The sequence below is a fragment of the Phytophthora sojae genome (assembly GCF_000149755.1).
Source record: "Phytophthora sojae unplaced genomic scaffold PHYSOscaffold_1, whole genome shotgun sequence".
Taxonomy (NCBI): Eukaryota; Oomycota; class Peronosporomycetes; order Peronosporales; family Peronosporaceae; genus Phytophthora; species Phytophthora sojae.
The window spans coordinates 8,293,683-8,318,378 of NW_009258115.1; the positions used below are offsets into that span (position 1 = coordinate 8,293,683).

Below are 24,696 nucleotides of genomic sequence, written 5' to 3' on the forward strand. Positions count from 1 at the left end.
ATTTACCCAATTTTTCAGCAAACTGCTAAAATACGAATCGAGTTATCATACCGATGGGACCGACGTTTCTTCGTCATAACATGTGATCATATCAGGCGCAGGACTTTTAAGTATTTAAAAATACTTAGCAATAAACCCACTCCGTGTTGCCACCACGGCTTGAGCTCGTCACTTCCAATTTTTCTATAACAAGCTCAAGCCAGAAGCGGTAAGCGAAACAATGCTAACCTTCAAGGCACTGGCCAACACTGTGGTACTGCTCGTCATGGTAGGGGCCTCAACTGTTACGGTCGCAACGACGAACCCTGCCACGGCCAATTACACGGTATCAGCCTTCGCCGTCGGTGACTGGGGGTCAACTACTGCTAAGCTGCTGGGGCAAGTACGACAACTTCGATCTACACGCACAGGAAGTCGTGGGCATGTTGATGGACCAACAGGCTGCGACCTCGAAGCCCAAGGCGGTGCTCGGCCACGGCGACAGCTTCTACTGGACCGGTATTGACAGTCTCGAGAGCCGTGACGCTCGCTTTCATGCGACATACGAGGCCAAGTACCCCGGAGCCAACATCAAGAACGTCACTTGGGTGAATGTCATGGGCAACCACGACTACGGCGGTGCGAACTACATCTGCAACGTCGGTGATCGGCTGGTCCGTTGCAACACCACGCAGCAACTGCTCCAAGGTCTGGAGAACAAGTTCAGCTACCAGTCGACGTACCAGAGCCCCAATAAAAACCGCTGGCACTTAGACGACCGCTTCTACACCCGTGGCGGCACACGTGTCCACTCACTTTGCCGGATCGCACGGTGGAGACACGGTGGTAATCGACCTGGCGCTCCCTTTCGGGTGGACGGGATCGCCGGCGTACTACGGACTGTTCGGCGGAGCGATCTCCTTCTTGGTCTCCCGCGAGAGCCCCCACTCGCTGGACCCCAAGGAGACCGACACGGAACCGTTCTTCTCGTACGTCTGGGTGGACGATCATCTCCTGGTTGAAATCGAGCGAGAACACCGCTGAAGCGGCTCTACGACTTAGTATGCTGGCGACGCTCGGTCCAGACGCTATCAGAGGCGAAGTTCTCGACGTGGTCCACCAAGCTCGTGGTGCTCGGCCTGCTTTGGGACACCAAGTCAAGAACAGTGTCTATGCCTAGCGACCAGGTTGCCAAGGCGCTATCGCGTCTCCGGGAGGTCATTGTGGCAGCTCGGGCTACTCGCCACCAGCTTGAAAAACTCTTGGGCTCCCTGCGTCACATCAGCCTGTGCTACCGGTCGGCTCGGGCTTTCTTCCAGCGTCCTGGCGCCGGTTCGTATATCTACCAGTGTTCTCCAAGACCTGCTGTGGGTGGAATCCCTCCTACAGCACGACGCCATGAACGGAATTTCAACGAGCCTGCTTGCTGGAACGTCGGAGCCCTGCGTGCACCTGTTCATGGACGCGAGCGACTCTGTCCTTGCGGTGCTCTATCCAGCGATTCGCGAGTACATTCGGGTGCGGTTTGACTCCGCCGAAACTCAAGCTCTCCGCGCGACCACAGAGTTCAGCATCAACACGCGCGAGCTGCTCAGCGCCGTGCTCGCCGTCCTGGTGTGGGGGCCTATGTGGAAGCGTGTGCCGGCCGATATCAAGCGCCCTATTCACGTTCGGTGCTGGATCGACAATTTATCTGCTACGGCGTGGATCGCCCGTCATCGAGCATGCCACCCGGCGGGACAGGAACTGCTCCGTGTACTCTCCTGCGCAGAGGTTGAATTTGGGCTGCACGTTTCCGCTGCTCACATCCCCGGGGCGCGGAACACGCTTGCCGACATGGGGTCTCGAGCTTGGTCCAGCACAGGACTTCGTGATTGGTCTAACAAGATGTCGTCGTGGTGCGAGCAGGTCGTACCCCCGCGTTTTCGCAAGATTTACAACGGGACTTGGTCTTCCTACAATGGAGGTCACTCGCCGACACATCACGACGACACGTGGCGCCGCTGGATCGCCTTCTGCGCGCGGGCCCGACTGCCCCGCTGGCTTTCCCCCGACGACCTCAACGGACAATCCCTACAACTTGTTGTTTTCGCAATTAGCTGCTGGAACAAGCGCAACGCGGCAGCCCCTCTCCGTTTTGGTACCATTCGGGCTCTCATCAGCCATATCCAATGGTGTCATCAGCTCGCCGTCGGCTTCCGTCCACGTCTCCAGCGACAACACGAGCTCGTCTTACAAGGGATGCGTCGGCTCAGCCCGCCTCGCAACCACCACGGAGCCGTCTCCGTCGACATGCTTCGGACCATCGCCTCCTCCGCGAACATGTCCAGCGCCCAGCACCGCGTCATTTGTGGGGCTGCGGTGCTGGGCTTCTACTTCTGTCTACGGGGAGCAGAATATCTATCTTCGCGAGGAAAAAGACACGGCTACTGCCTGCAAGTCCAAGATGTAATCGTCGGTGACGCTCATGGTGCAAGTACAACGAGCTTCGTGGCCGCTGTATCGGTGTGTATCACGATGAGGGGTAGCAAAACAGACCAATCAGGACAATCAACAAGACGGACGCTACTCAAGAACGACCAGGCCCCGGTTTGCCCACGCGGCATTGCTGCTGCTACGAAATGCTGCCACTCTCAACCTGCCCAAGGACGCACCTCTCTGTTCAACTAGCCGCAGCAAGACCCTGTCAGCCGAAACTATGACAGTCGTGCTCCGAAGAGCAGCTACACGATGCCATGTGGACCCGCAGCACATATCGGCGCACTCGCTACGAGCAGGAGGTGCTACCGCGCTTCATGGTGCTGGGGTTGACACGGGCACCATCCGAATGCACGGAAGATGGGCTTCAGACGCGTATCGTGCCTACATTCACGAAGCACCCGCCGACCAGCTTCAACTTTCACGACACATGGGGTCTCAGCGCCACTCGTAGCCGCATCAGCTCGGTCTACCAGAATATTGGGGCAGCAATGGTGCAAGCACCAGTGCGGTCGACCGATAATGAATGCAGCTACGTGTGACCCCTCTACGATGACGAGATGTGAAGGAAATGGGTATCTTTTGGCAAAAGGCCAAATATCCGGTTTTCTCAGCACGAGGAATAAGTACACGGCGAAGACAGGATCAGGCCCCCATCGCGCGACACGTGGAACCGCCAGCTGCAGCTGCACATAGGTTAGTTTCAGGGATGTTAAAAGAAAGCCCATCAAAAATGAGATTTTTTCTCAAGGATATAAGAATATAAAAGAAGATTTTCGGGTTCTCAAATTACAGCGAGCATATGTGTGTGTATACCTACCTAACCCACGCCCCTACCACTTTGTCTATTTGCTTCGCCGTTGAAGTTGACGTTGCTACACTAACACTGTTGCCTTCACTTTGGATATAGATATACGACGCAGACAGAGTCGGCAGCATACCTGAAAATATAGCAGGCATTTTGTTGAATATATTGGACATGAAGGGATGACAAGGATGTAGTCGTCACTTTGTTGGAGTGACCTATGACTTCAAAATTCCGTGAATAGACAACAAATGAACTACTTCGAAGTATTATACCGTAGTTACTGCTCCTTTCTAGCTCGTTTTGGACCTTTCCCATCGTATCAACTAACAGCTTGAAAATTGGCTACAATATAAGAAAAAAGAAAAAAAATCGGCCTCTGACACCAATCTTCTTTTTCAATAGAAGAAGATATAAGAAAAATCAATAAAAGAAAATTTACCATCCCTGGTTAGTTTATCATTCTCCAATCTGCTCCGTCGAGCAACGACCCACCGCACCTCACCCTAGCAATGGTGCAAGCACCAGTGCGGTCGACCGATAATGAATGCAGCTACGTGTGACCCCTCTACGATGACGAGATGTGAAGGAAAATCGACATCTTCAACGTCGATATGAACGATGCGGATATTGCTGGCGCTCACGGAGTCTGCTGTCAGTGCTACGGCTACGCGCCAAGTAATGACACTGGTGGGTGTGGTAGAATTGCCCGTGGCGACAAGTACTGCTGCGGGGGCGAGACTGCGATGTATGATACATGCATGACCACGTTCTCTGAGTGGGCCGAGGATTCTCGTAAGCAGCTTGCAGCCAAGGCCAAGGCGTCCACCGCGACCTGGAAGATCGTGAATAGTCACTACTCTCCTGTCCAGCACTACAAGGTGGACGGCATGAACCGCTGGTTCGACGCGCTTCGTGGCTCGGGCATTCACGCCTTCATCTACGGTCACACGCACGGCGAGAAGCACGACTACTCGGCGTCGCTCAAGATGCACTTCGTAGAGAACGGAGCTGGCGGCGGCATGAAGAAGGAGTTCGCGAGCACGATCCCAGATGTTGCTGCCAAGTACGTGAAGAAGATGTGGGCCTACACTGGCGACGAGTACGGATTCATGTCGGTATCCAAGAAGTGGCTCAAGCTGCAGTACCACACGGCGGACAACAAGTGGAACTTCACCGAAAACAGCACGGACCTAACGGTCGGTGGTATTTAAAGACGCGATATCCGGAGTGGAAGGTGGCGCAACGGATGCAAGCCGCGCTGCGGACAACAATACAACTTGCCCCTTGCATCCCAACAGCTACAGTGCGGCAGCCCGTGGGATTCATTCATGGCCGGTCATCGCACCCCAAGCGGCATGGGGGATTTGGTTACGTGCTGGTGGACACGAATACGCCAGACAACAACGGCATACTAGCAGGTGGAGGCAGCAGAGTGCAACCACCGGATAACTGCACAGCGAACACGGCTGCTCTACACTCGCTACTCCAACTACTTAATCGAGCATATGAGTTAAATCTCCGCGGGATTCATGTGGCAGGAGACTCAACAGTGGTGGTCCGCTACCTTCGCGACAGACGCCAACCCAAGAAGGAGAACCTGAAGCGTTTGTATCTCAAGTGCAGACGGCTAGCAGATCGGATACGGGTAGATGCATGGCATCACATTCACCCAAGCGCCAACACAGGTTGTGTACTACTTGCTACGACTGGGTCGCCACTCGACTCCGACGACAATCCCGGGGTCGACCCACTTACGAAAAGCTTCCCCTCACTGGAGCAGGCTATACGACAAGACATCTACATGCTTGCGCAGACGCAACTAGACACGGGCATGGCCCAAAGCCAGGGTGGCAGACATCAGCAGATCTAGATCACCAAGTTGCTGGTCTTTTGATCGGCTCAGTGTTTGGATTCTTTTAAGTAATCCAATATACCTCATCATCATCTAACGGTCGGCGGTGTCGCGACTAAGCACTGCTGGTACATCCCTGTCGACGGCGCGGAAGGCAAGGCATGCTAATGAATGTCCTTTAACAAGCATTAGTTGCAAAATAGATGCTTACTCAAAAGGATTCGCATCTCGATTATACAGGATGTATGCCTTGATTGAAGATTCAGAGGTCCGAAAATACAGTACTATATTGAATTGAGTACGAGATCAGACCGTAATATAAATTACAATTCAGCAAGGAGAAATAATAAAAATTGCCGCAATATAAATATACTGCTCTTCAATTTGAGGCATTTCTAGAGTCGTTTAGAAACACTTTTTTGGGTGTTGCTTTAGAAAACTTTGCATAGTGGATGCTTAAACAACCTACCGGTAGTAATACGTGAGCGAGATATATCTGGATCTTGCTATATATCGTTAATCTGGTGTAGTAGATTCCAGGGTTTCACCTTGGTATCACTGCAGTTAAGGGCTCGATAGCATGTCGCGGCGGTGACCCACGCCAGCCACAGATAATGGGTTCACCGCATCATGACCAGTCAAGCTTCACACAGACACACTTCATAGTGTGTGCACCTGATATGAGGTTACAGACTAAGCATTTTGTATGATCAACTGCTTCGCGGACCCACTTCGCTTTTTCTCCTATAATTGCCTCAAAAGGCGTACACACTATATCAAAACATAAAGCTCAAGTCCCTAGTGGATTGCCATCCGCTGCCGTCCCCTGATGTGATGTGTTCGGCGGGATTCACTACATCTGGACGTCATTGATGTTCTGACTTGCGTACATATTGGTTTCTAAAGATGTTGATTGCCCATTATGGCTTTTACTGCACCTTAATCGTTGCGTATGTAGACCTAACTATCATTTTATGACGTACTTTGCTATGTTTGGCGCCCGTGCAACCTTTTTTCATATTAATTGTCAATAATTGGTATAATACTGTATTGTATTGGAATCGTTGATCTCCAATAATATAAAATAGTATTGCAAAATCCAATTATTTATTGGATCGCAATTATTATTTCGGACCTCTGGTGCTCGGGTAAGCAAATATTGGGTTTGCAGATTAATGGTCAACCCCTGGAATGCGTGGGCCGCCATATTGTCTGATCGTTTTTTATCGAGTTTACAAATATAGGTAAGAGAACACTGGCAGGCACCTCGTGCTCGGACGCGTTATTTCGACACGAATAGTCCGCGCAAGGAGTTTTACCTTTTGGGACAACACTGAGGTGAACCTCCAATAGGACCAAACGCACCGTTGGGTACAAGACGTCAAGCCCCGCTGTATAGAGATCGACAGACGACTCTGGAGCTTATTTACTTCATAATTGTTTTCTGTCGGCATCATGAGCTCTGTGATGAACGTCTTGGCCATACCTGAGGCCGGTAAGCTCGTGGACGTGCTCTCCAGAACCATGCAGTTTTCAGCCGAGATGAACGAAGCGAAAGACGCCTGCCAGCGCCTCCATCTCCGTCTAAAGGACATTTTCGACGAGCTCGTGAAGATGGCGCGCAACAATTCCCTCCCTGAAAACGACGAGCTCAACAAGTTAGTGGTTACGATGACAAAGTATCTGCGATTCCTGGAGCAACACCGGTCTTTTTCATCACGCTAAAATGATGCGCGAGCTCGACTTGATCAACCAAGACGTGGACATGCTGTTCAAACTGTACAGTATCGCCAACACTGCTACTGTCAAGGAATGGAAAAAGCAGTGGGAAGAAGACATGCAAAGGCAGAAGGAGGCTATGGCATCTATCGTGGCTAGCAATGAGATTGCCCTGCGTGAATGCCCATACAAGCGCTCTCAGCTGGAAGCTGTGCTTAACATAAAGTTTGAGTTAGAGCAGCACGCCGACCGTCACGACAAGCAAGTCACGCGTCTGATGCGGACGCTGGTATCGACGATTCTCCGCGTATCCAAGATGAAAGTGGACAAGCTGCCGCGGTGGTTCCTGCCTCTCGATGGGCTGAAATCTGAGCCAGGACCGTTCGCTCGTGGCTCCTTCGGTGCGGTTCACCGTGGCGTCTGGAAGTCTGAGGACGTGGTGGTGAAACGATGTTTTGTTGCGGACCTAGCAGATGATGACGTTGCGATACAGAAGTTAGAAGCGGAATTGAATCTGTGGCATCAGTTTGACAACAAGAATGTCGTCAAACTATTTGCCGCGTCACACGTCAGCACACCGCCGTTCATCATCAGCGAGTACGCGGCGAAAGGCGATCTAGGAGCGTTTCTCGCGCGCTCAAAGAAGAACAAGAAGTACATGTGGAGACTGTTGCATGAAGCAGCGCAAGGGTTGGATTTCATCCACAAGAAAAGCGTAGTACACGGCAGCCTAAAGCTGAGCAATATCCTCGTAGATTTCGACCGTACTGCGAAACTTTCGGACTTTGGTCTGAGTGCTCTTCGACCTCCACCAAGAGGCGTGAGCGACACTGACGGCTTGCGTCGGCGGGCACCCGAGTGTTTAAAGAACAAAGCGACCTTCGCTTCTGACGTTTACTCGTTCGCGATGTGTATTATCGAGGCGGTGACGGGTAAAATCCCTTTTAGTACCTTCGATGAAGACGGCGTTCTCAAACGCTGCAAAATGGAGAGATGCCGGACACGCCCAAGCGGATGCCGGAGGAAGCGTGGGAACTGATCGTAGCGATGACAAATAGCACTCCGAATCAACGTCCTCTGTTGGAAGGGATACTTGAGAAATTAAAGGCGTTTGCAGCGAAAGAATCGAGCATGAACCCAAAGAAGGAGAAAAGTGATACCTCAGTCAAAATCTCAAAGCCTGAAGAACCCGTTCTCACGACTCCTGTTCTGAAGTTTGCTTCTTCCAGTTCTGCGGCGGATTTGATGAACACAATAGCGTCCGGTAACGAAGGGGAGAGAAATGAAGCACTACTCGTTCTCGTTCAAAGATGTGTCGATGATAACCAGCGCGATATCGTAGTGGGATGCAACGGTGTTGAAGTGCTAACTGGGCTAGTGAGGAATGAACGCAACTACTTCGCGCAACTTTACGCTTTGGAATGTCTGAAATGGTGTGCTCCCACCGCAGTTGGCGAGCTGGAAAAGCAGCTTCGGGGGGCATCGGAGCAGGAACTCACATCTGTCGTGAACGGACTGAAGGCGGACAGTGACGAAGAGAAGCTTGCAGCAGTGGTTCGTTGCCCTTGTATGGCGATTCCAGACAACTGCGAGAAGTTGCAACGGGTCGGCGTAATTCCTCTCCTCGTCAAGCTGGTGCGAAATGGAAATGATTCCATGAAACTCTGGGCGGCTGAAGCGCTACGATATCTTGCAGCAGGAAGCGAGAAGTGCAGGCCCGCGATTGCAATGAATGGGGGCGTTGAGTCGCTGGTTACGCTCGTAACATCTGGAACGGCACAGCAGACGCTCGTAGCAGTGCTCGCTTTGGGGAATCTCGCACGCAGCAAAGTTGTGAGTGAAGCGGTCGTACGGAAAGGAGGCATTTCACCCCTGATCGAGCTTTTGCAGTCGGGTACTGACAGTCAAAAGCACGCAGCCGTGAACACTCTCGGGGCCATTGGATCCACTAACAGCGCTGATATTATTCGGCACAACGGCGTTGCACCTCTCATCGCCATAATGCGAGAGGGAAGCGACGAATTGAAGGAGTCAGCAGCCTCTGCTTTGGAACTTCTCAGTGAGAATAAAGATGCAGCGGATGTTATGACCCGAGAAGGAGCGATAAAGCAGCTCGTCACACTGCTGCGTGAAGGATCCGACAACATGAAAACAATTGCCGTGCGAGTCGTGGCAAAACTCACGAGCCGTGGTGAAAGCCGAGTGGAGATGATGCGTGTAGATCATCCCCCCTCTTATCGCCTTACTAAAGGGTGTAAACACCGAGCAGAAGACACATTCGGTCGAGATACTTGATGCTTTGGCCAATTATGAGTCCGTTAGAGCTGAACTGGTGCGTGAAGGAATCATCCCCCCGCTTATTGCCCTGATACAGTCAGCAACAAAGATGGGAATCGGAATATTGGAAAAGCTGGCGCATTCGCCTGAGACCCACGCCGCAATTGTCAGTGGAGGTGCCATCCCAGTGCTAACCGAAATTTTAAGAGCTGGAACAGATGATGCCAAATCTGCTCCAATTCGCGTGTTGGGCGGTATTTCTGCTACCGGCGCATGCTGTGACGAAATGATTCAAGCGGGGGTCATTCCCCAACTCGTGAGCCTCCTGCAGGCTCAAACTGAGAGCCATAGGGAGCTGGCAATGAACACGTTAAGCAGACTGGCAGGCAACGACAGCGTCTTAAATGAGATCGCTCGCTACGGTGCCATCCCAGCATTAATTGGAGAATTAAATGGTGCATCGGATTCGCGGAAGACGTGCGCTGCTGGGTTACTTGACAGTCTTGCTAGTAATCGTAACAACGGGCTCGAAATTACTCGTGAAGGTGCAATTCCGCCACTAATCCAGCTCTTACATGCCGAAAGTGAACGGCAGAAGACAGCCGCAACGAGTTTATTGAACAAGCTCGCGATGACTTTAGGAAATCGCGATGGAATCGTTCGCCAAGGCGCAATCCCACCACTTGTAGCGCTTCTGCAGAACGGCAACGTAGAGCAACAAGCCAGTGCTTTGGGAGCGTTAACAAGCCTCGCTGCAACAGGTTCTCATGCCGTAGAAATTATCGACAAGGGAGCGAGTCGGCCACTACTTGCAATACTGCAGACGAGGGCAGAGGATCAAAAGTCCATGGCGTTGAACCTCCTGTTGGCTCTGAGCACGAATCATGAAAAGAGCTCTGAAATCGTCCGAGAAGGAGCGATCCCACCGCTAATCAAGATGCTGCAAAGTGGGTTGGACGGACAAAAGAACATGGCCTTAAGTGTCCTAAAGAATTTCTCCCAGACGGAAGCTAACTGCAAGGAACTTCTCCGCGACAAGACCACACCACTACTTGTTGATCTGGTTCAGAACGGGGCAGAGGGGATGAAGCAAACGGCAGCGATGTTGCTTGATAAGATCGCGCAGTGCAAAGGCGTCGATGGATCTGCTCCGAACGCAGAGAAAATCACTTCTCTTGTGACTCTCTTACAGATCGGCACTGACGAACAGAAGGCGCGTGTTGCATGGGAGCTAAATAGCGTTGTTACTGATGACAATGCGTGCAGTGCTGCGATCGTACAAGGGAACGCCATCTCCCCGCTTGTTAATTTGCTGAAACTGGATCCAATGACGAAAAACTGGCTGCAGTCTCTGTTCTCAACAAACTTGCCGCAAACAATTCTGCCCACGCCAATATTACTCGTGAGAAGGCAATTCCGTCGCTTGTTGGCCTTCTACAGACTGGGTCGGATGAACTGAAAGACGTGGCTAGCGAGCTATTGCAGAATTTGGCCTCTGATGATTCCAATCGCGACGAAATTGTACGCGAAGGTGCCATTCCTCAATTTTTGGCTCAAATACGGCATGGTAGTGAAGAGCAGATGACAAATGCTGTTCGTGTTATTGGAAAACTCGCTTCTAACAATGATACATGTCGAGAATTGATCGACCGTGAGGACACAGTCACTCCTCTAATCGCCGTACTAATGGACGGAAATGACGAGCAAAAGCGTGTCACGGCCCTTACACTCGACAAGCTTACTCTTAATGGCTCAGCATTTACCAAAATGGCGACTAAAGGCGTCGTCGGCTCCTTGGCTGGGGTATTGCGAGGCGGAACGGAAGAGCAACAGACAAGCGCACTTCGATTATTGAATGGTATTGCCGCTGCTGACCCTACTAATGCCACGACCATAGCTCAAGAAGGGGCTATCCCACAATTACTGCCGTTGCTTCGAGCTGGCACCAAGGAACAAACGACGTTAGCCGTTCAAACTGTGTCGCTACTTACAAGCAACAACATTATTTGCTCGAAATTTGCCGGTCAGGGCTCTGTTCCGCCATTAATTGCACTGCTACGAGAAGGGTCGGAAGAGCAAGCGATACACGCCGGGCGGGCCTTAGAGAAGCTTGTTGGTAGTGATTCATATTGCTCGGACCTTGTTCAAGAAGGAGCGATTCCAGTTTTTGTAGATCTGGCGAGAAGTGGGGATGAAAACCAAAAGGATTTGGCTGTTCGTGCGCTCGCGAGGTTGGCTCGTGATGATTGTCATGGGGCCGCAATTGTCCAGGAAGGAGCCTTACCGGTGCTTATTGGAATGATGCAGTCTGGAACAGAAAAACAACAGGCAGGGGCCATGAAAACACTGTTAGTGCTATCTCGAAGTGAAGCTTGCTGCGCTGAACTCGTGCGTGGAGATGCCCTTCCGTCAATCGCCAAGTTTGTACAGACTCAAAGTGGAAATGCTGCGCAGAGAGAAATTGCAGCAGGTTAGCTAAATAACCTTACGCTTGTAGGAGGCGACAACGGAATAGTTACGAGCGAGAAGGCTATCGCACCGCTGGTGGCACTTCTAGATGTGGGGAATATCAGAAAAGGCGAGTGATTCAACAACTGAATAATCTTGCAGATGATAATGGAAGTATTGCGGCTATCACGAAGGAAGGGGTCATTCCGTCCCTGGTTAAGTTGCTACAATCCGGAGGCGAAGATCAGCAGCTCTCGGCAGTCTCTGTGCTGAATAAGCTCGCTGTCAATAACGCCAGCAGTGCTGAAATTGTCCGTGAAAACGCGATCCCGTCATTTCTTGGTCTTTTACAAGCTGAATCTGAGGAACTAAGTGATGCGGCTGGGAGTTTACTGGAACAACTTGCTGTCTGCGATGCTAACCACTCTACCATTTTTTTAATAAGGTTGAGGTGTATTGTGTTACTTTCAAGTTTTGCAACCTGAGGAACTTCTAATGCCCGTCCCACCCGGGCGATCGCCAGGTAGCCTGCAGCATTATCCGCACTATTCAACCCCCAAGGGGGACTGCTAAGAAAAGTACGCTGCTGCGTACACATAGAACTTGCCAATATGCATCGGGGACCTCGATAGCTGACGTAGTAAGCCATCGCCATTACCCTTCGTCCACCCAACAGGCTGCGCATGCGCAATTGTCTTCACAATCGGGCGAACACCAGTGGGCACCCGCCGTCCACGCAGCCGTCCCACCGCGTCTTCAGTCTTCAGGGAGGTCACACCGATCTTGTAGCGGCTGGACGAGGCCAGATCGTCGGAGCCGATGCTCCACTTCTTCATCATCTTCTTCTGCTACTTGCTCTTCTTCTCGGGCGGACACCAGTTGGCACCCGCCCTCTGTCTCCGTCTCCATCCAGGGCCCTTGGGGGGATTCCCTCCCTGGAAGGCCAAGACCTTAGAGATCGTGGAGGCGACTCTTGAGCTCGAAGCGGTAGTTTCGGGAATTAAACCACCACTCTACCATTGCTCGTCAGGGCGTTATCCCTCAGGTCGTGGCTCTTGTAAACGATGGAAACGAGAGGCAAAAGAGTAGAGCAGTCAGGATCATGGGAAAACTAGCTACGACTAGTGAGATGTACCGCGATACTCTGTCCGGTGAAGACGCTGTGAGACCGCTTGTCAATCTTCTCAAAACTGGAAATGACGAGCAGAAGACTGTCAGCGTACTTGCACTCGAGAAGCTTGCTAACAGTGCGTCAGAATGCAGCAAAATCACAGACGCCATCCCATCATTTATCAACATGCTGGAACGTGGCTCTGAAGCGCAACAGACGAGCGGGCTTCGACTCTTAGAAGCCTTTGTGTCCAATGACGCTGCTGTTGGCGTCGCGCTGGGTCGACAGGAGGCAATTCCACCACTCCTGCGTTTGATACAAGCCGGAAACGAGGAGCAGAAGACTCGTGCACTGCTCATTCTATGCGGGCTTACCAGCGTTATTGAATCGTGCACTGAAATTGCTCGAGTGGGCTCCGTTCCCGTACTCGTTGATGTTTTGCGTGGTGGAACAGAGGAACAAAAGGGATATGCTGGATGCGTGTTAGAGAGAATCCTTACGAGCGACGAAAGCTGCAATGATGTTCGCGACGGGACCATCCCGCACCTTGCTGCGCTCGTAACAACCGGGACCGACAGTTTAAAGATATTCGGATTGCGCACATTAGCCAAACTCGCCTGTGTTGATACGAGCCGTCAAGAAATCGTCTGAGAAGGGGTTGGCTCAGAGCTCGCCCTGTTACTAAAGTCGGGAACCGAGGAGCAAAAGACACTGGCGGTGACCATCTTGGAAAAGCTTACAGTTGACGGTGGATCTTCAAGCGAAGCTGCTAGTGAAGGATCTGCGTCACTTGTTGCTCTCCTGCGAGATGGTTCTGAAGAGCGAAGGTTGCACGCGGGGCGGGTATTGGCAAAACTTGCAGGTGACGATGCTTGCAGTGCTCGAGCCGTTCGAGATGGGGCTATCCCTGTTTTCACTACACTGGCAAAGACCGGAACTGAAGAGGAGAAAGCACTTGCAGTGGAAGATTTTTAAATGGGTCTTATGCAGAACAGGTCTTGGATTTGATCATACCGTACTTTTTCTTTGATCCAGTGATTGGATCACATTTGTTTGTGAACTGGCGACGTAGGCCCTAAAGTCCTGCCTCACTCTGCTACGCGAGCTTCAGTGGAGGAATGTCCAGCACCCTACGGCTCCGTGATTCCGAGCCTTCAAGCTCAAGCCAAACTAGCACCGCCATGGACTGAGCCTCCTCTCGTCACTGCTGCGCTGAGCACGTTAGGGACCCCGAGCGTCTACTTCAGCGTGAAGGCTGTGCTACGTCTCCTATCCAACGCGCACGAGGGGGCCAACCCTGAGGTGGCTCGGATGCTTCGACATGATCATGCCCGTGTGGAGCAAGAAGATCTACGTGCGCGGCGCGGCGTGGTGCTTCTGGTGGACAAAGATACCGACAGCGACGGCGTGCTGGGCCAGACACAAGGCCTGCACGATAATAGGCGACGAGCGACGACGATGTCGATGCGGTGTACATGTTGTAAGCAAGGTCCAGATCTCCGGCGTGTCGAAGAGAAGCGAGGCACGAGAAGCGGCTGCAGATTGTGGTATGGCCGTTCAATACGGCAGCGGGGCGGATGTGGCCAGCGGAACAGTGCTGGTGTTGTGTTTCGCGCAGCACAGCGCTGGCAACGTGTCAAGGGTTGGCATACAGGCGAGCGGGCCCATTGCGTCGTCTACAGATGAAAACTTCAGGGCAGTCGACACCGCGCGGTGGGCAGCCACGTCCTCATGGCTGCAGCATCAGCAATGTGACCAACAGTGACGTGCTTGGCGGCATGGGTGTGAAGACCGGTGGTAAGGGCGGATGCGTCGGTAGTGTAGACATCTCGGAGCGAGTGTAATAGGGACGGCGCTGGAATTTCCTGCGAGCGCCGAAGCAAGTCAATTTCACGTTTATTTTTGCGGCAACAGGCTGAATTGGAGCCGATCGAGATGCGCAAGCACTCAGTTCTGGCGATTGAAGCGCTACGGAAAACAAATGATCAACTACTTAGGTTATATTTTTGATTTTTAAACGCAGTTTCTACAGCTACGGCTTAAGGACTACTTCTTGCTCTAGGAAGTAGTATATCGTTTACTATCAGTACGAAGCACATGCCCCAGCATGCTGAAGCACACGTCCAGTATGGTCAAAGGATGTGTATTCGCTTCTTGCAGCCGCAAACTATCGGCAACAAACTCAATGGAAAACTAATACAAATAACATATTTGCAAGTACTTAGTTAGATGCCAGCAATGATGATCGACTGAGGTGAGCCAGCGTTGAGCTGCTGCATTGGTTTGCTAAAAATGCGTAGTACTGCACTCTTTAGAAAACGTGTAAGTCCATCGTCTTTATTAATTGGACTGAGCAAACGCCTTCCGTCGCGGCTTAGGTAGCCACCATCTCACCACGGTACACATTGAAGCGACTAATGCAATGCTAGGCTCCGCTCATTGCACCATGCCTTCTCATTTAAAGCAGTGGGTCCAAATGCTCAGCCTTCATGTACAAGTAGCATTATGAATGCTTGCTAGGGCAGGAAAGCCGAACGGAGCTCGTACAAATGGTGACAAGTAGTACCATGTTCCACTACTGTGGCTGTTTGGTTCAGGTCTACCGATTCGGTCTCATAATCAGCATGTTCAAATCCTAGACCTGATCTGCATAAGAACCAAAATAAAGGCAACCCTTGCAGTGTCGACACTGAACAAGCTGGTGATACAAAACGCGACGGATGTTGCTCCAGAAGAAGCAATCCCATCTCTTATCACACTACTCGACTCCGGAACCGATGAAAGTATCCAGACCAGTGCCATGCAAGTGCTCATCAAGTATGCCGATAGCGAAGAGTATCTCTCTGAAATGGCGCGCTTAGGTGCAGTCGCTGTGTTGGTTTTGCTACTGATGCGAGCCCAGTCCGAGCAGCAGAAGACGAACGCTGTTCGAATGCTCGGAAATCTTGCGATCGATGATATTCAGTCTAAGCAAATTACCGAGCAAGGATCCATCCCGTACCTTGTATCTCTACTGAAAAGCGGGACTGAGGAACAAAAGTGCTGGGCAGCATTCACACTCTGGAAAATTACAGCTTGTGAGGCGAACCGTGACGAAATTGTCCGGGAAGGAGCTATACCGCCCTTGGTCGAGTCGCAACGTAGTTCAAACGACGGGCTCAAGCTGAACGCGGTCCGTGCACCAGGAAACCTTACTGTTAATGATGATCATCGGGCAGAACTTTCGCGAGAGGGAGCCATCCCCCCACTAGTTGAGCTGCTGCGGACTGGAACTGAGGAGCACAAAAAGAATGCGCTGCGTGCGTAGGGAAACCTCGCCACTAACGATGCCAATCGAGGTCAAATGGGCCAAGAACGCGCTATATCAGCGCTGATTCCACTTCTCCAGACCGGAGGCGAAGAAATCAAAGCAAATGCTGCTCGAACGCTGGGTAATCTTGCCACCAACGATGCGTGCCGAGCTGAAATTATGCGGGAAGGAGCTGTTCCGCGTCTCATGGAGCTGCTCAAAGGTGGCACAGAGCACGAGAAGACCAACGCACTTCGAGTAATCGGTAATTTGTCCACTGACGACTCGTACCGAGCTGAGATCGCGCGGGAAGAGGCTGTCAACGCTCTCATCACCTTAGTGCAAAGCGGGACTCCGGAACAGAAGCGGCTAGCGGCGTACGCGCTCGCTCGTCTCAGCAACACGCACGCCATTTGCGCCGAGGTATTCCGTAGTGGGGCAGTGCCGCCGCTTGTGACGCTGCTGCAGCTTGGAACCGACGAGCAGAAGACCAACGCAATCAGGGCACTTGGCAACCTCGCGACCACCGACGCACACCGCGTGGAGATCACCCGGGCTGGAGCTGTCCCGCTGCTCATCGCCCTCACGAGCAGCGGTAACGACGAGCAGAAGATGAGCGCTGCAAAAGCCCTCAAACACTTGGACACAGGCTGCTGCTGCATCTCTTAGACAACGATAACGTCATCGGTGACTAGCCCCAAAACGTATACACATTCGGTTCATTTGGATACTTAATTGCTATGAGCGACACTTAATCAAGAGTTTAAATAACATGCCGACGGTGGGTACCGAGTAGGAAAGTGTAAAGCGGACTCATAACGCGCAGTCCCGGGACTGAGAAAGATAAATGCATTTTTTTAAGCCTGATCTCGTCCAACTGATGTCTCGCACGTAGCCTACGGCCAAGCTCTCCCGAGTTTACTGCGCCCTTGCCACCCGTAGTTGCAAGACAAACCCTTCCCACTTCCTTGAGCGCAGCGGGAGGTTCTGCATCGCAGCGGTACCTCGCAAGAATGCTCGCACATCGGCCCCCAGTAGCCGTGTTCACAGGCCAAGCACCAGAAGGAAGACCCGTCGTCCTGCTGACTTCTAGCTTTGGTGCAATGAGTTGGCAGGCTAATTTCATATTCGCACTTGTGCCCCCAGAATCCGTTATCGCATTGGCTGCAGGATGTTGCGATTCCACTCGCGTGGTCGCAGCTGACAGAGCCAACGGGGCAGTGATCCGAAGAGCATCGATTCTCGCACGCCGTGCCCCACCACCCGTCGTCGCATTGCATGAAGAAACCCCACCGTCGGCCGAGCGACAGCTAACGGAGCCAACGGGGCAGTGCAACGAAGAAACACTGCGTCTCGCACATGGGTCCACACCAGCCATCTTCACATTTATCACACGATGTGGTGACTCCGTTTCAATGGGGCACGATAAGCACTGACGCAAATACGTTCGTGTCAGGAGTCGTGATGGCTGCCAGTCGTTTGCAAAAAAAACACTGTAGCTGGAACTCACAGCCACAAGAGAGTCTGGTTCCATCCCGGTAGCATTCAGAAACTGGTGCAAAACCGAGTTTGTCGGGATGTATACGGTCATAGCGCTGTCGCCAACTTTGGTAACAGGGCTTGACACGCCACTACCACTGCCACCGCTGCCACTGCTAGCCTCAGTCCCGCCACTTTCTTGGCCTGCACATACAGCGGTGAAGACTAGCAGCAGTAGAGTCAGGAGCTTCATCAGTCTTGCGTTTTTGTCTCGATATTCACTATACGAGGACGAGAAAACACGTACAGTGGCGCATGTTGGGAGGTTTTCACTTCCGTTTTTCAGTTTGAACATCATGAGCGGAGTGGAAAGACTCTAATAGTATCTAACGCTGTTTCGAAACCGTTGTCGTAAGTTTACACTATTCGTTTTCTATTAGCAAACAAGCTCTCACTTCTATCTGTGGTTGCTTGCGAGTTAATCGTAAATGTAAACCCTTAACTCTTATCATACGCGAAGGATAATCAATCGTACGCTCACTATTAACCCCACTTGAAGTAAGTGGGGCTCAAGCAAGTGCATTTTTTTCTGTTATGAAGCAGAAGGATGCCGATCAGCATTTGCCGATTTCTGTGGTATGAATTTGGTGCGAGCTGTCAGTACCATCTCTTGGTAGATGTGGCTTACAGCTGAAGGAACGCTGCGATGGCCGCCGCCGCCAAGCCGGCGAGACCAGCGCCAGTCTCCACCCACGCACTGTTCGCAACGGTGGTGGTCGAGTTCGTGGTCGACGGAGCTGTCGTTGGTGCTGTCGTTGGTGCTGTCGTTGCCGACGTTGCCGTTGTGGTGGTGGTGGTGGTTGCGCTCGTAGTTGTCGTGCTTGTCGCGTTCGGATTCGTGGCGTCGTCGCAAGCCCACGTGACGTAGTAGTTGATGTTGCACTCGTCTGAGTCGCATGTGACGGAAACAACCGAGTCCTCGTTAGTCGCCCCTCGCCGCATCTGATCGGAAAATCATTTCGGCAGGACTCGCTGGTCTTAGTGCAGACCCCCACGTCGTTCGAACCAAGCTCGGGGGTGGTCGTGTAACTATAGAAGCTTGTACTGTCGGTTCTCGCAATGTTGATTCCCATCACGTAGGCATACTGGTCGTCGTCACAACCAGGATCTTTAGTGGAAGGGTCGATGTTGAACGTTTCCCCCTTGGTAAACGTGTGTTGTGCAACCCTCGTGCTTGCATCCCTTGTCGTCGCCCTCTTCGTCGTTGGTGGTTGCACAGGATTCACTTCGCATGGACTCCAGATTACGAGTGACTTGGTCAGGGCCAGCATCGTCTCAAATCGAGGTGTCGGGGATGGGAGGGGGTCGAGTGCCACGGATGGAGGAATTTGAAGAATGACCAGTGCGTTCACTGCAGAGTCAAGAACGCTCGGGTCGGGTGGAGAACGATAAGGTCTAGTAACATCTCATAAAACAACTGCTCGGGCTCTCAAGGCGCAAGGTAGGTACTCTATCCGTTGCAGCTTCACCCGATAGAGTAAACTACAACCGTGCTGGGCCAACGCTACTGGCGGTTTTGTAAGGAAAGCGCGGCGTTGCTTGCTTGAAACCAACGTCTGTTTTTGAGAGCCACTGAGCGGTTTGGCTAGTTAGCGTCCACTGGTTAACGTTGATTCGATACAACGGCCAATAAGGTACGGAGTCAATTGTTGCGTCTAGCTGAGCATTGACTCCCCGAAATCGAATCAGCCAACTTAAGAAATCGAATGGGGCATCTGAAGCATTACTCAATACCCCCCCCCCCTCCTTCTTCCTCAACACGCCCCAGTCAAAGGGCATCCTCGTTCGGAGAAGCAGGATCTATAATTGTCGTCTTGCGACAATTTTTGTAGTCATTGCAAGAACGACGACCGTGTGTAAAGCAAAGGTACCGACAGTTATCGTCAGACAGATCGCTACGAAGTCGAGGGAGCTTGGTTCTTTTAAAGTTGTTTTCACTGTCAAGCTTGGCCATCATGTATGGACTGTAGTTGCTATTCCTCTGGAAGGTAGAATGCCTGGATTTCGATCATCTCGAGTATATAAGACAAAAAATCGAGCATCGTTGGTCTTAATCAGCTTCAACGCAGTAACGGGTTACGTACCAAAATAAGTGGTGCACAACTGCGAAGGATTTAGAGCCCGGGTGGTTTCATTTCCATGGCTTGGAGGTGTCAGTGAAGAAGCGACGGCGATAACCGTCACTGGTGTACAGCAGTTAACGGCTCAGGATCCAAGCATAACACCCTGCCCAAGCATGGCGATCCTGTTCGGTATGAGTTGTAGCACCGTGAATCAGCGTACACAAACGAATGAAACACCCCCGCGGCCGTTCAGGACATGGGCAGTGCCCATGAAGCAGCTAAAAGTGTGATATGGCTACATATGAAATTTAATATAGTTGACTTTCATTTGTAGCCCTACTACTCGAATATCTTAATTAAGTATATACGGCCGAGCACGCACAACGGTAAGCTACCGGTGTGGTGCATACTAACCCTGAGAGGAACGTGAAAATATTTATCAACCGGGCGCCAACGCTACTGCCAAGCTCTCCCGAGCTTGCTCCTACAGAATCGTCCTTGCCATCCGTAGTTGCAGGACAAACACATCGTGACCTTCCCACTGTCTTGAGCGCACCGGGAGGTTCGGCAGCGCAGTGGCACCTCGCACGAGTGTTCGCACCTCGACCCCCAATAGCCGTGCTCGCAGGCTAAACACTCGAAGGAATCTCCGTCGTTCTGTGGGCACTTTGTGCCGATGCAGTGTGCTGGAATGTCGATCTCGTTCTCACATCTGGATCCCCAGTAGCCGTCGTTGCACTGGCCGCACGAAGTGACAGCCCCACTTGTGTGATCGCAGCTGACGGAGCCAACGGGGCAGCTATCGGAAGAGCATTTGGTCTGACAGCGCACACCCCACCACCCGTCGTCGCATTGACTGCATGAAGTAGCCGCTCCACACACGGCATCGCAACTCACCGAGCCAGTCGGGCAGTGCGTATACGTGCAGCGATTCTTACACGTCGGGCCCCACCACCCGTCCTGGCAGGCGTCACACGAGATCGTTTCCCCACTGTCATGGTCGCAATGCACGGACCCGCCAACGCAGTGCTCGGACGTACATTTCTTGCTGCAAGTAGTGCCCCACCACCCTGATTCGCACTTATCACACAAAATGGCGGCTCCACTGACGGCGTTGCAGATGATCGAACCCTCGATACAATGACCCAAGGCGCATTCGTTCTGGCAAATCTCCCCCCATCAGCCATCCTCGCACCGTTTGCACGAAGTAGCAGACCCCGTAGTTGCGTCACAACTGACTGAGTCAACAGGACAGTGATCCGACGAACATTGAGTCTGACAGTAAGTGCCCGACCAACCATCGTCGCATTGGCTGCACGATTTCACAGTGCCGTCCACAGCGTCACAGCTGACTGATCCAACAGGACAATGGAGGGAAGAACAACGAGCACTGCATGTTTCTCCCCACCAGCCATCGTCACAGTGGTCACATGAACTGACAGTCCCGTTCTTCGCGTCACAGTGAGCTGATCCAGTAGGACAGTGCGCTGACACGCATCGGTTCTCGCACATTGTCCCCCACCACGTATCCTCGCAGGAACTACAGGAGATCGTATAGCCAGTGGCAGCATTGCAGCTCGTAGTTCCAGGCGGACAGTGCGGCGACGAACATTGAGTCTCACATGTGGAGCCCCCCCACCCGTCATCACAGGAACTACACGAGGTGACTGGTATTGCAACTTACTGATCCAGCGGTGCAGTGTGGTGAATAGCACTGGTTCTGGCAAGTCGTCCCCCACCAGCCAGAGTTGCAGGCACTACACGAAATCGCTTCGCCACTAACCGAGTCGCAGCTAACGGATCCTGTTGGGCAGTGAGGCGAAGAGCATTGATTCTGACAAGTCGTTCCCAACCATCCATTGTCACAAGAGCTACACGAGGACGGGACCCCGCTAGTTGCATCGCAGCGTACAGAACCAACTGGACAGTGAATCGAAGAGCATTGTTTCTCGCACCTGGTACCCCACCATCCAGTCTCACAGGCATTGCACGAGATGACGGACCCCGTGACGATGTTGCAAGTGGCTGATCCAAGCGGACAGTGCGCAAAAGAGCACTGATAACGACAAAGAGAGCACTGATAACGACAAAGAGATCCCCACCAACTGGTGTCGCACGGGCTGCACGAAAGCACGTCTCCAGTGAGCGAATTGCAATCCGCAGAGTTGAGCGAACAGTGGGGGGCAGAGCACACATTTGCACAACTAGTCCCCGACCATCCGCTATCGCAACGAGATGCGAAGTTTAACCCGACGTAGGAGCTTACAGTTGCTGCGAAGGAGGCAGTTCTGGCGGTCTGGTACAATTGGGTCACAAGCTGAGACGCTATCGGGTAGACGGCGGAGACTGAAGGGGGCACGCTGATCTGAGTTACGACTTCACCGGTATATATCGACAGAGATATTGGTGATGAAGGTCGGATCGATCTCGGGGACGCCTAGAGCCCACGTGAGGATGCTCTTGAGCGCTGTTTGCTTCTTGTCTGTCATCAAAGTTGCGTCATCCGGTGTCATGAACAAATTAATCTGGACACTGTACGCTTCAGCAATACAGCCACTAATTAAGTTTGTGCTGAAGCGATCTGTAGATATCAACACCACTGGCTCGTTGTTTTTTGTAATAATGTCTTTGACGTTAAGCGAAGTAGGCAGCGTGGCTAGGAGGTTGGCGTATCCGGCATAACCATTATATTCCACGAAATGCGGTACTCTGCAATCCCCTCCATGGAACATCGATGCATCGTTCAAGTACTTCGACGTCAGCTTCGGGTACAGAGTTGGGAAGTTAGTGGCGGGTAAAGAGAGTGAATCGTGTCTTGACAGCTATTTTCGCAATGCTCGTTAACAGGTTGATACCACCAGTTACCGTCGGAATGACGCCAACTTCCACGTCAATGCCAACTCCGGTAGGAGCGAGATCTTGCGAGGTCTTGCTCGTCACTTGCATCTTGGCGAAATTCTGACTGGAATGGACAGTTCCGGCGGAGAAACTCTGGATCGTATTAGTGGATCCAAACTCGATATTTGATCGATGACTCAGTGCATTGAGTTTTTTCTGGATGTCCAACGCGAACTTGAGCTCCAACTCGATGCCGCTGCCGAGAGACGTCGTGCGAGTAAAACTTACCACAGTTTCTTTATTATCCACCACACACCCGTTTGGAGCGAAGATTTTCAGCTTCATCTCCGAAGTCCCGGTCAGCTGCATCTCCGACGTGGTTGAGTATTTTTTCGTATCTGAATACGTATCCAGGTCCACGTATAGCGAAACAATAGCGATGCTCGTATAGCAGTTCGTACACGTAATGAGGCAACAGCTCGTGGAAGGACTGGGTGCGTCAGAACAGCGCCCGTTATTGTAAATCGGGAAGGCCGAGTCGCTGATAGTGCGTCCGTCCGCCTCCAGATTCCACGTAAGCAGTGACGGCGACAGCATTGAAGTGTCTGGAGTCGCGGGGCAAGTCAACTTTTGACAACACCCACGCTGTAGTAGCCAGATTTACACGCTGATGTGGTTTTATAGCAGTCGTAGCACTGGTTCGCGGCAGGTTCGGGCTGATTATATGGCGATCACGTCTCGTCGCCACACTCGAAGCCACAGCCAACACCTTTCTGGTAGAATTCCATTGTGCACTGGACGTTTACCCACCCTCCTTTCCCGTTTGATGCCAAACACTGGTCTACTGGAGCGCCACTCTTACCGCATGCGTAAGTACATGATGGGTCTTTCACAAACCCGAATGTGCTCGCAAGGCGACGAGTAGTGGGGAGCGCTTCATCCGAAGATGTTGTTGTTGTATCGGAGCTGATGAGATTACTCAAGTCTGTCGACTGGAACTTGATCTTGCAGTTTGGATAAACATCGATCAACGAGGCACGCGCCATTTCCAGTCGCAGAAAGCAACTCTCAGGTGACGGAGTAAAGTCGACCAGGCCTTGGATGGAGCTGTTTAATTCGTAAAAGTAGGTGGACGAGTCGATAAATTCCGCGCCAAAAAATGAATTTCCGAGTACAGGTCGTTCGCTGGACGCGCTCAGGATATTCGAGCAATTCGCCACTTTATCAAAGCCACCACGACAATCTCGCGGGGGATCTCCGTCGTGTTGCCAGCAGCAGACGTGTTGGCTCCTACATCTGCCCATAACATCCCGTCAGAACCCGAGTCGTCCTCATTTGTGTCGTTTCCAAATAGTTCGATATCCTCCAGCATCACAACATTTGGGTCTTCCAGTAGGTTCCAGAGGTTGGCTGCCGAGGTGCAGTTGTACATGAGCTGCGTGCGACCAGATAGGTCGTCCGTCGAGTTGGTCTGCGGTTGCTCTAAGATGGACGTGATGTCAGCTTCCGTGTTGTTGCTGGCGATTGCTGGAACGATGAGGACGGATGTGAAGATGTTGGTGTTGGGAGCCGCGACGTCCGCCAATCCTGGAGATCCGTCTTGCAGCACACTGTAGCTGGACGCCACCTCTACGAGAGAGTCTGGCTCCATACCGGTCGCGTTCAGGAGCTGGTTCTGCAGAACTTCGGTCGGCAGATAAATCGATGTAGCGCTACCGCCAACGGTATCACCATCGGCTGTTGCATCGCCGCTGCCACTGCTGCTCGTACTTCCCAGCCCGCTGTTGTTTTCTTGAAGAGCGCTGATGCCCACCGTCCACAGAGGCCCCAGAGTAAGGGCTAGTAGCCTTTTCATTGTTCTTGTGAACACGTCGTGTATACCTTCTCTAAGGTTTGCTTTGCAGATTGTTGCTTCGGGCATACTATAAGTAAAGATAAGAAGAAGTAACGACCACCGTTTACGAAACTAATAAGGACGCCGTGGGTGGTTTTAAAACCTACGCCAAATATACAGCCAGTCATGCGTGCTGATAAGGTCGTGGTCAACAGTCTCCTGCGTCTGTAAAGCAATGCAGGACGATTGCTATCACCCTATCGCAGTGACAACTTTATAGACGTATACTACAATCAGTCGTTTCCACAAGGCACGATCGCAGGAAACCTGTTTCGATCTGATCTCTTGGGATCTTGTCCGCCCCAGTAATAACTGGTTGTTTCGTGAGAAGTAGCGATACGAGTCAATAGTCACATGAGCCAGTTAGGTGCCCTAAAGAGCCCACTTTTCAAAATCCTCTC

General features: G+C 52.0%; 11 protein-coding genes across 11 annotated transcripts; 6 read left to right on the forward strand and 5 right to left on the reverse strand.

The window, feature by feature from the left end:
• Positions 1–220: 220 nt before the first annotated feature.
• PHYSODRAFT_246219 (hypothetical protein) lies at positions 221–1,023 on the forward strand (the record flags this gene model as incomplete). The annotated part of the gene is made up of 3 exons (XM_009518042.1): positions 221–382; positions 411–653; positions 754–1,023. 3 exons carry the CDS (start codon positions 221–223, stop codon positions 1,021–1,023), a joined length of 675 nt encoding a protein of 224 aa, XP_009516337.1.
• A 354-nt stretch (positions 1,024–1,377) lies between these two features.
• On the forward strand, positions 1,378–2,911 carry PHYSODRAFT_294381 (hypothetical protein; the record flags this gene model as incomplete). Its single annotated transcript, XM_009518043.1, has 2 exons — positions 1,378–2,303; positions 2,563–2,911. The coding sequence occupies 2 exons, from the start codon at positions 1,378–1,380 to the stop codon at positions 2,909–2,911; spliced, it is 1,275 nt and encodes a 424-aa protein (XP_009516338.1).
• Positions 2,912–3,855: 944 nt separating this feature from the next.
• PHYSODRAFT_475558 (hypothetical protein) lies at positions 3,856–5,285 on the forward strand (the record flags this gene model as incomplete). Its single annotated transcript, XM_009518044.1, has 3 exons — positions 3,856–4,468; positions 4,804–4,817; positions 5,238–5,285. Coding segments are annotated over 3 exons (675 nt in total), but the record flags the coding sequence as incomplete, so codon positions are not given.
• A 1,867-nt stretch (positions 5,286–7,152) lies between these two features.
• PHYSODRAFT_467835 (hypothetical protein) lies at positions 7,153–7,875 on the forward strand (the record flags this gene model as incomplete). The annotated part of the gene is made up of 1 exon (XM_009518045.1): positions 7,153–7,875. One exon carries the CDS (start codon positions 7,153–7,155, stop codon positions 7,873–7,875), a length of 723 nt encoding a protein of 240 aa, XP_009516340.1.
• Positions 7,876–8,081: 206 nt separating this feature from the next.
• Positions 8,082–10,041, forward strand: PHYSODRAFT_467479 (hypothetical protein; the record flags this gene model as incomplete). Its single annotated transcript, XM_009518046.1, has 2 exons — positions 8,082–8,816; positions 9,712–10,041. Coding segments are annotated over 2 exons (1,065 nt in total), but the record flags the coding sequence as incomplete, so codon positions are not given.
• A 5,431-nt stretch (positions 10,042–15,472) lies between these two features.
• Positions 15,473–16,630, forward strand: PHYSODRAFT_294383 (hypothetical protein; the record flags this gene model as incomplete). Its single annotated transcript, XM_009518047.1, has 2 exons — positions 15,473–15,971; positions 16,011–16,630. 2 exons carry the CDS (start codon positions 15,473–15,475, stop codon positions 16,628–16,630), a joined length of 1,119 nt encoding a protein of 372 aa, XP_009516342.1.
• A 94-nt stretch (positions 16,631–16,724) lies between these two features.
• Positions 16,725–17,757, reverse strand: PHYSODRAFT_294384 (hypothetical protein; the record flags this gene model as incomplete). The annotated part of the gene is made up of 2 exons (XM_009518048.1): positions 16,725–17,665; positions 17,748–17,757. 2 exons carry the CDS (start codon positions 17,755–17,757, stop codon positions 16,725–16,727), a joined length of 951 nt encoding a protein of 316 aa, XP_009516343.1.
• A 367-nt stretch (positions 17,758–18,124) lies between these two features.
• Positions 18,125–18,771, reverse strand: PHYSODRAFT_294385 (hypothetical protein; the record flags this gene model as incomplete). Its single annotated transcript, XM_009518049.1, has 2 exons — positions 18,125–18,442; positions 18,490–18,771. 2 exons carry the CDS (start codon positions 18,769–18,771, stop codon positions 18,125–18,127), a joined length of 600 nt encoding a protein of 199 aa, XP_009516344.1.
• Positions 18,772–21,243: 2,472 nt separating this feature from the next.
• On the reverse strand, positions 21,244–21,759 carry PHYSODRAFT_294386 (hypothetical protein; the record flags this gene model as incomplete). The annotated part of the gene is made up of 1 exon (XM_009518050.1): positions 21,244–21,759. One exon carries the CDS (start codon positions 21,757–21,759, stop codon positions 21,244–21,246), a length of 516 nt encoding a protein of 171 aa, XP_009516345.1.
• A 588-nt stretch (positions 21,760–22,347) lies between these two features.
• Positions 22,348–22,770, reverse strand: PHYSODRAFT_294387 (hypothetical protein; the record flags this gene model as incomplete). The annotated part of the gene is made up of 1 exon (XM_009518051.1): positions 22,348–22,770. The coding sequence occupies one exon, from the start codon at positions 22,768–22,770 to the stop codon at positions 22,348–22,350; it is 423 nt and encodes a 140-aa protein (XP_009516346.1).
• An 826-nt stretch (positions 22,771–23,596) lies between these two features.
• Positions 23,597–24,256, reverse strand: PHYSODRAFT_294388 (hypothetical protein; the record flags this gene model as incomplete). Its single annotated transcript, XM_009518052.1, has 1 exon — positions 23,597–24,256. The coding sequence occupies one exon, from the start codon at positions 24,254–24,256 to the stop codon at positions 23,597–23,599; it is 660 nt and encodes a 219-aa protein (XP_009516347.1).
• Between the last annotated feature and the right edge of the window lie 440 nt (positions 24,257–24,696).